Source organism: Nerophis ophidion, linkage group LG01 (genome assembly GCF_033978795.1).
Source record: "Nerophis ophidion isolate RoL-2023_Sa linkage group LG01, RoL_Noph_v1.0, whole genome shotgun sequence".
NCBI classification, from domain to species: domain Eukaryota; kingdom Metazoa; phylum Chordata; class Actinopteri; order Syngnathiformes; family Syngnathidae; genus Nerophis; species Nerophis ophidion.
The window spans coordinates 2,381,419-2,394,586 of record NC_084611.1 but is presented as its reverse complement, the minus strand read 5'-3'; the positions used below and the strand labels follow the sequence as shown (position 1 = coordinate 2,394,586).

At 44.7% G+C, this 13,168-nt stretch overlaps 1 protein-coding gene across 3 annotated transcripts in view; it reads left to right on the top strand.

Annotated features, from left to right (window-relative positions):
* The first annotated feature begins 411 nt into the window (after positions 1–411).
* LOC133548507 (far upstream element-binding protein 3-like) overlaps positions 412–13,168 on the top strand; it is a 29,461-nt gene continuing 16,704 nt past the window's right edge. For 2 of the 3 annotated variants that reach the window (XM_061893621.1, XM_061893620.1), the window contains exons 1-7: positions 820–978; positions 4,356–4,470; positions 4,586–4,616; positions 4,702–4,748; positions 4,845–4,916; positions 11,973–12,030; positions 12,122–12,284. In XM_061893621.1, coding sequence (XP_061749605.1) covers positions 889–978; positions 4,356–4,470; positions 4,586–4,616; positions 4,702–4,748; positions 4,845–4,916; positions 11,973–12,030; positions 12,122–12,284 — 576 coding nt within the window. In that variant the 5' untranslated portion in view covers positions 820–888. Of the gene's footprint in view, positions 567–819; positions 979–4,355; positions 4,471–4,585; positions 4,617–4,701; positions 4,749–4,844; positions 4,917–11,972; positions 12,031–12,121; positions 12,285–13,168 lie in introns of those variants that run through there. The other variant, XM_061893622.1, reaches the window with a different exon arrangement.

Below are 13,168 nucleotides of genomic sequence, written 5' to 3'. Positions count from 1 at the left end.
ATTTTGAACCTTGTTCTTGTTGTGATGGGCCAGGTTTATATAAGCGTTGCTTCAACCTACACCTTTTCGGCTCAATCATTGCTCAAATGAGTGTTCTTTTTTTTCTCTCTCTCTTTTTTTTGTTGTTGTTCTTTGTTTTATGTGAAGATTGCCGAAATAAATAAAATAAATAAATATATTTTATTTATTTTTATTATTTTTTACACTGTGGCACTTTGAGGTTGTTTGCTCAACGTAAAGTGCTTTTTTTTTTTTTACAAGTAAATCTATTATTATTATTTTGTTTATTGTTTCTCATGTGTTTGTTATCGTTGAAATGTATAAATAAACATTTAAAAAATATAAAAAAGTTGCGAGTTCACGTCCACCTGTGGAGTCCCACACGTGACTCGACGCGGAAGCGGAAACCAGCTCCGTCAGCTGAGGACTGGCAAAGATCGTCCACTCGGCGCGATGAGCCACTCGGCGCGCTGAACAACACACGGCCGTTTGCGACGACGGCAGGATGTTCATTGAGGCGAAATAAGTCTACGTTGGCCACCGAGGACCAAACACTCACATAACTCGTAAGTCTTGTCTTTATTCCTTCATCCGCCGTGAAGATGTGCTAGTTTGATTACAGTCCGCCATGTTGGGCGTCGATTTAGAGTGTGGATATCGTTACTTTACCTTAGTAACAATTCGACTAGTAAATGAGCGTACATTGCCATTAATTCACTGTCGTTGTGAGTACGAGTACAGCCGGGGGAGCGCCGGTGCGGTTCGTGAGGATCCCGTCGGAGTGAGCGCTCACCGCGACGTCCTATCTGTGCCGGAGCCCAGCTAGCCCAGCTAGCCGCGGCGGCTAAGGCTAGCGGCTAATGCTAGCTGCTGCTAGCTAGTGGCGCTATGATGGCGGAGCTGCAGGGACAGGCCTCGAGCAGCCAGCCGGGGCTCAAGTCGGACGGCCTGGCCGACGTCTTGCAGCGGGCCCGGCAGGTAACACAGCGCGCCCGGCACATCCGCGCGCACTCGCCCGGGAGTGGAGTCGGCTCGCTCCGGTCAAGTCGAAGCACTTTTATCGGCGTTCGCGCCGCCGCTCGACAAAACTTGTGCGCGCCGTCCAACACGCGCGCGCACGCGCACGAGCTAGCAGGCTAAGCAGCTAACTTAGTCGTTGACACTTTGCACAACTTTGGAGGCGACTAGCGGGGCCGGGTGACTTAGTTTGGGGGACTTTGGGCTGGGGGTTGGGGGGGGGGGGGCTGTCACGCTGACGGGTGTGGGCTTGGGTGTGGGGAGGATGACAACCTGTTGGACTTCTCGGAACCAGCACCAAGAACCAGGACCAGCCCGGACGGATGCTTCTAGTCCAGCAAGTTGCAAACTTGTGTTGACCAGCTAACTTACCTAAACTACGTCACAGGTCACAACCCCGATTATTGGCAATACGCACGTGACGTCACCATCTTGCCGGAACCCCTTGATGTTGTCACAGGAAGCAGGACGCTTAGGTTAAAGGCCTACTGAACGCAGTCTGATAGTTTATATATCAATCATGAGGTGGTTGGCAACACTAAATGGGCCCTAGTGTGTGAATGTTGTCTGTCTATCTGTGTTGGCCCTGCGATGAGGTGGCGACTTGTCCAGGGTGTACACCGCCTTCCGCCCGATTGTAGCTGAGATAGGCACCAGTGACCCCAAAAGGGAATAAGCGGTAGAAAATGGATTGAAATCTTAACATTGCAACACATGCCAATACGGCCGGGTTAGTTTACTAAATTGCAATTTTAAATTTCGCGCGAAGTATCCTGTTGAAAACGTCGCGGTATGATGACGTCACGGATTGTAGCGGGCATTTTGATCCAGCACCGATCCAAACTATAAGTCGTCAGCGTTAATCGCATAATTCCACAGTATTCTGGACATCTGTCTTGCTGAATCTTTTGCAATTTGTTCGATTAATAATGGAGACGTCAAAGAAGAAAGATGTAGGTGGGAAGTGGTGTATTGCGGCTGCCTTTAGCAACACAGACAGCCGGTGTTTCCTTGTTTACATTTGGCTCTAACCGTAGACATGAGCGGAGAGCTTGCGTCGTTCCCTTTTGCAGCTGCGGACTCTCTTGCCTCCTCCCACCGGCCACCCTCGACCGTCGGTTGCTTACAACGTGTAGGAGGGGGGGGGAAATAAATCTCAGCCCGGCCGCCTTGCCTCGACGTGGCTTCCCTCGGAGACACTGGCGGTCGCCTCACCCCTCCGACTTTCAGGTATGACTATATAATCTCACTAAAACACTAGTAACACAATAAGGGATTTTCCAGAATTATCCTAGTAAATGTGTCTAATAACATCTGAATCGCTCCCACCGTCCTCGTCTTTTTTTTTTTTTCTAGTCTTTCACTCTGTTTCCTCATCCACAAGATTGGCGGCGGCAGTTGGGGGAGGGAGGGGGGGTGGGTTGCTGTCAGGATGACAACCTGTTGGACTTCTCGGAACCAGCACCAAGAACCAGGACCAGCCCGGACGGATGCTTCTAGTCCAGCAAGTTGCAAACTTGTGTTGACCAGCTAACTTACCTAAACTACGTCACAGGTCACAACCCCGATTATTGGCAATACGCACGTGACGTCACCATCTTGCCGGAACCCCTTGATGTTGTCACAGGAAGCAGGACGCTTAGGTTAAAGGCCTACTGAACGCAGTCTGATAGTTTATATATCAATCATGAGGTGGTTGGCAACACTAAATGGGCCCTAGTGTGTGAATGTTGTCTGTCTATCTGTGTTGGCTCTGCGATGAGGTGGCGACTTGTCCAGGGTGTACACCGCCTTCCGCCCGATTGTAGCTGAGATAGGCACCAGTGACCCCAAAAGGGAATAAGCGGTAGAAAATGGATTGAAATCTTAACATTGCAACACATGCCAATACAGCCGGGTTAGTTTACTAAATTGCAATTTAAAATTTCCCGCGAAGTATCCTGTTGAAAACGTTGCGGTATGATGACGTCACGGATTGTAGCGGGCATTTTGATCCAGCACCGATCCCAGCTATAAGTCGTCAGCGTTAATCGCATAATTACAAAGTATTCTGGACATCTGTCTTGCTGAATTATTTTGCAATTTGTTCAATTAATAATGGAGACGTCAAAGAAGAAAGATGTATTGCGGCCGCCTTTTGCAACACAAACACAGCCGGTGTTGGGGCGGCATAGCTCAGTTGGTAGAGTGGCCGTGCCAGCAACTTGAGGGTTGCAGGTTCGAACCCCGCTTGTGCCATCCTAGTTACTGCCGTTGTGTCCTTGGGCAAGACACTTTACCCACCTGCTCCCAGTGTCACCCACACTGGTTTAAATGTAACTTAGATATTGGGTGTCACTATGTAAAGTGCTTTGAGTCACTTGAGAAAAGCGCTATATAAATATAATTCACTTCACTTTCCTTGTTTACATTTGGCTCTAACCATAGACATGAGCGGAGAGCTTGCGTCGTTCCCTTTTGCAGCTCCCACCGGCCGCCCCCTACCGTCGGTTGCTTACACCGTGTAGGAGGGGGGGGGAGGGGGGAGGATAAATCTCAGCCCGGCCGCCTTGTCTCGACGTGGCTTCCCTCGAAGACACTGGCGGTCGCCACACCCCTCCGACTTTCAGGTAGGACTATATAATCTCACTAAACTACTAGTAACACAATAAGGGATTTTCCAGAATTATCCTAGTAAATGTGTCTAATAACATCTGAATCGCTCCCACTGCCCTCGTCTTTTTTTATTTCATTTTTTTTCTAGTCTTTCACTCTCACTTTCCACATCCACAAGATTGGCGGCGGCAGTTGGGGGAGGGGTGGGGTTGCTGTGAGGATGACAACCTGTTGGACTTCTCGGAACCAGCACCAAGAACCAGGACCAGCCCGGATGCTTCTAGTCCAGCAAGTTGCAAACGTGTGTTGAGCAGCTAACTTACGTAACGTGCCCAAACTAGGTCACAGGTCACGACCCCAATTATTCGGAATACGCACCTGACGTCACAATCTTGCCGGAACCCCCCTCGCTGTCGTCACAGGAAGCCGAGCGCTTCGACTAACTTCCTGTTAGCGGCCGCGCTGAGGTGCTGTGCTTGTGTTGGGCAAGACAGTTGGGGGAGGGGGGGGGGGGCTGTGAGGATGACAACCTGTTGGACTTCTCAGAATCAAGAACCAAACCGGATTCTTCTAGTCCAGCAAATTTGCGTCGACCGGCTAACTTACGTAAAGTGCCCAAACTACGACCCGAATTATTGGGAATACGCACGTGACGTCACGATCTTGCCGGGACCGCCTTCGCTGTCGTCACTGATACTAACTTCCTGTCAGCAGCCGCGCTGAGGTTCTGTGCTTGTGTTCAGATGGTGGGCAAGATGGGCGGCGACGGCGGGGGCGTGACGCACATCAACAGCTCGGCGGCCGGCGGCGAGCCCTCGCTGTACTACGCCGGACAGAAGCGAGCCGTGGAGGACGCAGGTCAGCGTCCACGCCTTTCGGCGGACCGCCATCGCACAACTTGTCTTGAACCAATCATGGCTTTTGTTGTTCATATTATGTTTGTGTTATTTTCTCTGTGCGTGCGTGTGTGCAGGTAATCAGCTGTCAGCAGTGGGGCACCAACGGTACAACACACACACACACACACACACACACACACACAGACAGACAGGTGTTTGTGTAGGTGAGGTAGATGTTGTTGTGTTTCAGGGTGATGACGGAAGACTACAAGGTTCCTGACAGGATGGTGGGTTTCAGTAAGTTGGACCCGTTGATCTTTCACCTTGACTCGCACACGTGTGTGTATGAATGACAATAGTGTGTGTGTGTGTGTGTGTGTGTGTGTCACACAGTCATTGGCAGAGGCGGCGAACAAATCACCAGAATCCAGTTAGAGTCGGGTTGTAAGATCCAGATCGCTGCCGGTGAGTGGGTCAAAACCTGTCTGAAGGGGAACTGCACATTTTTGGGGGGGATTATGCCTCGGCCGATAACAAACTTTGCTGGACGATATATTGACCCCCAAATGATTGCCGATTAAGGATATCACTGCCATCATTTGGATGTGACCAGATGAACCACGCACGTCATGACAACACAACATAGTCACTATCATGCAATTAACTCGTATTTCCCATGCATTTCAATGCCAAGTTAAACAAATACCGTGTTTTCCGAACCATAGGGCGCACCGCCGATGATAAGGCGCATTAAAGCAGTCATATTATTATGAATTGTGGTCTACATAACATGTAATGCTGGTTCTTTGCTCAAAATGTTGCATAGATGATGTTTTACACATCTTCAACTCACTTTCTGACAGTCGCTTTAGGATGTGCCGTTTTGTGGGTGATCTTATTTACGTGCCTCCACTTTGACAGTGTCTTCTCCTTGTTGTAGCGGTGTAGCGTGCAAGGACGGGAGTGGAAGAAGTGTCAAAAGATGGCGCTAACTGTTTTAATGACATTCAGACTTGACTTCAATCAATAACGGAGCAGCATCTCCTCATCCGTGGCTCACTAGTGCAACAACAACACCCGAAATGTGTCCCGTGAAAAACTCTCTATTAAAGGGGAACATTATCAGCAGACCTATGTAAGTGTCAATATATACCTTGATGGTGCAGAAAAAAGACCATCTATTTTTTTAACCGATTTCCGAACTCTAAATGGGTGAATTTTGGCGAATTAAACGCCTTTCTGTTTATCGCGCTGGAGGCGATGACGTCAGAATGTGACGTCGCCGAGGTAACACACCCACCATTTTCATTTTCAACACATTACAAACACCGGGTCTCAGCTCTGTTATTTTCCGTTTTTTTGACTATTTGTTGGAACCTTGGAGACATCATGCCTCGACGGTGTGTTGTCGGAGGGTGTAACAACACTAACAGGGAGGGATTCAAGTTGCACCACTGGCCCCAAGATGCCAAAGTGTCTGCCGCCAGACCCCCATTGAATGTGCCAGAGTGTCTCCACATTTGACCGGCGATGCTAAGGCAGACATGGCACAGAGATGTATGGATAACCTGCAGATGCATTTGCAACGATAGTCAACGAAATCACAAAGGTGAGTTTTGTTGATTTTGACTGCCAGCTAATCGATTCTAACATGCTACGCTAATTGATGCTAACATGCTATTTACCGGCGGTGCTAAAGCAGACATGGCACAGAGATGTATGGATAACCTGTAGATGCATTTGCAACTATATTACGGTTCCTCCCACCCACATTTAATGCGAAACAAACACTTACCAATCAACGGATTTAAGTTGCTCCAGTGTCAAAAGATGCGAAAGTCCTGATCGTTTGGTCCGCACATTTTACCGGCGATGCTAACGCAGCTATTCGGCCATGCTATGGCTATGAATAGCATCAATAGCATCAGTTTCTTCTTCACTACTTTCATACTCCAACCATCTGTTTCAATACATGCGTAATCTGTTGATTCGCTTAAGTCGCTGAAATCCGAGTTTGAATCCGAGCTAATGTCGCTATATCTTGCTGTGGTATTCCCATTGTTTGTTTACATTGGCAGCACTGTGTGACGTCACAGGGAAATGGCCAGTGTCTTCGCAGAGAGCCCAAAATAAGGCACTTTAAAGCTTTATTTAGGGATATTCCGAGACCGGTAAAATTTTGAAAAAAACTTCAAAAAATACAACAAACCACTGGGAACTGATTTTTATTGTTTTTAACCCTTTTGAAATTGTGATAATGTTCCCTTTTAACTAAAGTTCCTCGGGTGAATAATGTTAACTCACTACACCGGTACGTTTTAGTGAAGTGAAGTGAATTATATTTATATAGCGCATTTCTCTAGTGACTCAAAGCGCTTTACATAGTGAAACCTAATATCTAAGTTACATTTAAACCAGTGTGGGTGGCACTGGGAGCAGGTGGGTAAAGTGTCTGGCCCAAGGACACAACGGCAGTGACTAGGATGGCGGAAGCGGGAATCGAACCTGCAACCCTCAAGTTGCTGGCACGGCCACTCTACCAACTGAGCTATATATAGTGCTTCCATGGCGAGTTTACTGACAGATATAAGTAAGAACGTTACACTACTTTATACTAGAAATGGCAACAGCGGAGGATGGATGAATAGAATAGAATAGAATGGACTTTATTGTCATTATATTTGCATATAACAACATTAAAGGCCTACTGAAATGAGATGTTCTTATTTAAACGGGGATAGCAGGTCCATTCTATGTGTCATACTTCATCATTTCGCGATATTACCATATTTCTGCTGAAAGTTTTTTGTAGAGAACATCCACGATAAAGTTGCAACTTTCGGTGTTAAGAGAAAAGCCCTGCCTCTACTGGAAGTCGCAGACGATGACGTCACAGGTGTGGGGGCGCCTCACATATTCACATTGTTTTTAATGGGAGCCTCCAACAAAAAGTGCTATTCGGACCGAGAAAACGACAATTTCTCCATTAATTTGAGCAAGGATGAAAGATTGGTGTTTGAGGATATTGATAGCGACGGACTAGGAAAAAAAAACGCGATTGCATTGGGACGGATTCCGATGTTTTTAGACACATTTACTAGGTTAATTCTGGGAAATCCCTTATCTTTCTATTGTGTTGCTAGTGCTTTAGTGAGTTAAATAGTACCTGATAGTCGGAAGGGTGTGTCCACGGGTGTGTTGACACCAGTGTCTCAGGGGAGTCGACGGCAGCTATGGTTTTTTGATTGATTGATTGATACTTTTATTAGTAGATTGCAAAGTTCAGTACATATTCCGTACAATTGACCACTAAATGGTAACACCCCAATAAGTTTTTCAACTTGTTTAAGTCCACGTTAATCAATTCATGGTACAAATATATACTATCAACATAATACAGTCATCACACAAGTTAATCATCATAGTATGTACATTGAATTATTGACATTATTTACAATCCGGGGGGTGGGATGAGGAGCTTTGGTTGATATCAGAACTTCAGTCATCAACAATTGCATCAACAGAGAAATGTGGACATTGAAACAGTGTAGGTGTGACTTAGTAGGATATGTACAGCCAGCAGAGAACATAGTGAGTTCACATAGCATAAGAACAAGTATATACATTAGAAGTACATTTGAGTTGTTTATAATCCGGGGAGATGGGATGTGAATGGAGGAGGGTATTAGTAAAGTGTTGAAGTTGCCTGGAGGTGTTGTTTTAGAGCGCTTTTGAAGGAATATAGAGATGCACTTACTTTTATACCTGTTGGGAGTGCATTCCACATTGATGTGGCATAGAAGGAGAATGAGTTAAGACCTTTGTTAGATGGGAATCTGGGTTTAACGTGGTGTGTGGAGCTCCCCCTGGTGTTGTGGTTATGGCGGTCATAAGGAAGTAGTTTGACATGTACTTCGGTATCAAGGAGGTGTAGCGGATTTTATAGACCAGGCTCAGTGCAAGTTATTTGACTCTGTCCTCCACCCTGAGCCAGCCCACTTTGGAGAAGTGGGTTGGATTGAGGTGTGATCTGGGGTGGAGGTCTAAAAGTAACCGGACTAGCTTATTCTGGGATGTTTGGAGTCTAGATTTGAGGGTTTTGGAGGTGCTGGGGTACCAGGAGGTGCAAGCGTAATGGAAGAAGGGTTGAATGAGAGTTCCCGCTAGAATCCTCAAGGTGCTGTTGTTGACCAGAGAGGAGATTCTGTAGAGGAATCTCGTTCTTTGGTTGACCTTTTTGATGACCTTGGTTGCCATTTTATCACAGGAAAGATTAGCCTCTAGAATGGAACCTAGGTAGGTGATCTCATCCTTCCTGGTGATAACAATGTCACCCACTTTTATAGTGAAGTCACTGACTTTAAGAAGGTTGATGTGGGACCCAAATAGGATGGATTCCGTTTTACCTAAGTGTATGGATAGCTTGTTGTCAGCGAACAAGGTGCAAATATTGAGGAGTTCAGCACAAGCTCAGCTTTTCTCCGGTAAGAACTGACTTTTTATACACAATTTTCTCACCGAAACCTGCTGGTTGACATTCGGTCGGGATCCATGTTGGCTGATCCATAGTAAAGTTTCACCTCCGGGAATTTTAAACAAGGAATCACTGTGTGTTTGTGTGGCTAAAGGCTAAAGCTTCCCAACTCCATCTTTCTACTGTGACTTCTCCTATATTAATTGAACAAATGGCAAAAGATTCAGCAACACAGATGTCCAAAATACTGTGGAATTATGCGTTAAAGCAGACGACTTTTAGCTGTGTGTGTGTGCAGCGCTCGTATTCCTAACAGCCCGTGACGTCTTGCGTACACGTCATCATTACATGACGTTTTCAACAAGAAACTCCCGGGAAATTTAAAATTGCAATTTAGTCAACTAAAGCGGCCGTATTGGCATGTGTTGCAATGTTAATATTTCATCATTGATATATAAACTATCAGACTGCGTGGTGGCTAGTAGTGGCTTTCAGTAGGTCTTTAAGGACTCCAATTTAAGGTGCGGTAGTGGAAACAGATATGTGATAAAAATAAATTACACAAGAAGTAATAAAAATTAAAAATAAGAATTTAAATAAACAGACTACTATCCTATAAAAATAATAAGCAATCCTGTACAATATAGAAAATACTATATAATATACAGAACAAGACAATAGTACTGGAGTAATGAATGTCACATAAGAAGCTAGAGAAGCGTATCGACTATGCTGGACTACAAAGGCGGACTCGCGCAACTTTTCAGGATTGATGCAGATTTTCAATACAGATCAGCAGGTACCAGAAGGTAAGAAAAGTTGCTTTTGCATAATATTGCAACTAAACAAAACGCCGGATAATCTGTCTTATTTTATACAGACAGCATAAAAATACTCCAATGTTGAAGCACAACACAATCCATCAAGCGTTGTGGCTTCATAGCTTACCAAAGTCCTACTGAAACATTTTGATAGATTTTTGAGCGCCGTGTGTAATGTTCTCAATTTTCAATGGAACATTTAACATTTTGGTGTTGTATACTGGCGTCATATTGCAGTCTACACGTATCTCTTATGTGTGACTGCCATCTACTGGTCACACTTATCATTGCACCATGTACCAAATAAAATTGAGGTTGGTAAGCAAAACCAGAATTATTCCCTACATTAGGGGCACTGTCGAGTTTTGAGGGGTAAAAAGGATTTTACATGCACCTTATAGTCCGGAAAATACGGTAATACAAATAAAATATACTTTGTTAGCTAAATGTCGCACTTGAATAAAAATCACAACCAAAAGCAATAAAATAGGTTCTGTTAAGGAGGGGGGGGGGCGACCCTCAATTATACACAACCAAAACTGTAAACAAAATGGCTAAATAAAGTTATTGTGACCGATATTATCACAGTTGTCATTATTATTTTGATATTGTTGAATGTGCTGAAAAGTACTTATACACACGCTACAATATTTTACCTGTTGAATTTTTTAAAACTAAAATAAATAGACACAATATACTTTCTTAGCAGAGGAAACATCATATATTGTTCTGGGTTAATAAGAGCCTTTAATTACATGCTTAAAATGTTTTGTCTTGTTTTTTTTTTACAAGTTTTACAAGCTGAGTAATAAGCAGATCCGGCAAGTAGCAGTATCGCTAATGTGATGTAATGCTAATGTTTGTAATTTCCCCATTGTGAGATGGATAAAAGTCTATCCTCTCCGACAGAAGAAATACAAACTACGAACATAATAAAACAATCACTTACTGTACAATGTCTGCTCTCATTTGGATGCAGACTGATGGGATGTTTATATCTTCACGTTTAGATAAAGAATCAATCATAATCCAGCCAGTGGGTAAAAAAAAAAACTGCAGCGTTTTTTTTTGTCATTCTTGCCATCTCGCTGGGCAGATCATTTGGATGTCAAAGTTGACCAACTCTTTGATTTATGTCCCTAACCTTCTACTATCCAGGTGAGAGGCATGATTTATAATCTAGAATTAACTTTCACAAACTCAGAGGCGTTGCAGCAGCTCAGTATGTCAATATAGCAGCACAAGCCAGTTAGCGCTCTGTGACCATGGCACCACTAAAAGTAGTTCCTCTGCGTTAGCACTTCTAATAACAATATCTCCAATGCTTGGTTAATATTCAGGTCACGAGATGTAAATGAAGTATCATTGGTAGTACATCGACATTATGGCCGCAATAGATGACTCCTGTTAGCCGCGTTATTTATTACTTTATTACTTCGGTACTCCTGTCTTGCTCTCTATATTGTACAGTATTTGTATTTTGTACTTTTATAGTGTTTTGTGTATTGTACAGAATTGCTTATTATTTCTATTGGATAGTAGTCTGTTTATTTCAATTGTTAGTTTTTCCTTTATTACCTCTTATGTCATTTATTTCACCCCATATTTATTCCCACTACCGCACTTTAAGTTGGAGTCTTTAATCTCGTTATATGCAAATATAATGACAATAAAGTTCATTCTATTCTATTCTACCTCCCACTTACCGCGTTTTACGAGTTAGACTTCATAAAAAAAAGTTGTCTTACATAAGGATTGTGAACAGGATAGATCTTTATTGTCATCGCACAACAAAACTTTGTTTCCAGCACAAACCTGTTCAAGATGAGACAAACAAACAGTGTACAGAGTCACAGAACAGGAACGCTGATAGGTAAAAGATGGGAAAATGGTCAACGCTGGGGGAGGATGAGTAAAAAAATACAATCTAGGCTGGGATCCTAAGGGGGCCCAGTCTGGAGTGGGAAAAAACCTTCCATAGGAAAGCACATATACATATTACAACGTTCACCTCCAGATATCTAGCAACAGAGGGGGGGGCGGCGCCATGGTGGCAGGCGCTGCCCATCATTCCATCACCCCTATGAGATTCGCATTAAGGGCGTTGGATTGGGGGTGGGTTATGTCATGGTTTTTATGCGAGTGAAGGCAAATATCCCAAAAAGTGCAGTTCCCCTTTAAGGAATTGTATTATTTCATAGTGTGTGTGCGTGTGTGTGTGTGTAGACAGTGGAGGTCTGATGGAGCGTCCGTGTTCCCTGACTGGGACTCCAGAGTGCATCGAGTGAGTCTGAAGCTCCACCCGCTTACTGTGATGATGTCACCAGCTCACTGTGTGTGTGCGTGTGCGTGCGTGCGTGTGTGTGCGCGCGCAGACAGGCAAAGCGGCTGTTGGTCCAGATCGTGGAGCGCTGCAGGAACGGTCCCGGTTTCCACGGCGACGGGGATGGCGGGGCCCTGGTGCATGAGATGCTGATCCCAGCCAGTAAGGTGGGGCTCGTGATTGGTCGAGGAGGAGAAACCATCAAACAGCTGCAGGTAACAATCGGATGAATATTTCATAAATTGATTGGTTCCTGATAGAGATCGACCGATTATTAGTAGTCGATCAGGCCGATAACCAATAGTCCATGGCAGTAAAAGTTATTTCAACATGAAGTCAACAGCTGGACAAGGCTTTCAGTTTTGTTTTTTTTTACATTATTTTTGAAGAAATGTGGGACCAGTAGTGACATAACATATTATGTGGGAAATATCCTAATACTGTATTTTTCGGAGTATAAGTCGCAGTTTTTTTCATAGTTTGGCCGGGGGTGAGACATACTCCGGAGAGACTTATGTGTGAAATTATCAACACATTAACGTAAAATATTAAATAATATTATTCGTCTCAATCAATCAATCAATGTTTATTTATATAGCCCCAAATCACAAATGTCTCAAAGGACTGCACAAATCATTACGACTACAACATCCTCGGAAGAACCCACAAAAGTGCAAGGAAAACTCACACCCAGTGGGCAGGGAGAATTCACATCCAGTGGGACGCCAGTGACAATGATGACAATGAGAAACCTTGGAGAGGACCTCAGATGTGGGCAACCCCCCCCCCTCTAGGGGACCGAAAGCAATGGATGTGGAGCGGGTCTAACATGATACTGTGAAAGTTCAATCCATAGTGGCTCCAACACAGCCGCGAGAGTTCAGTTCAAAGCGGATCCAAGACAGCAGCGAGAGTCCCGTCCACAGGAAACCATCTCAAGCGGAGGCGGATCAGCAGCATAGAGATGTCCCCAACTGATACACAGGCGAGCGGTCCATCCTGGGTCTCGACTCTGGACAGCCAGTACTTCATCCATAGTCGTCGGACCGGACCCCCTCCACAAGGGAGGGGGGGACATAGGAGGAGAAAGAAAAGAAGC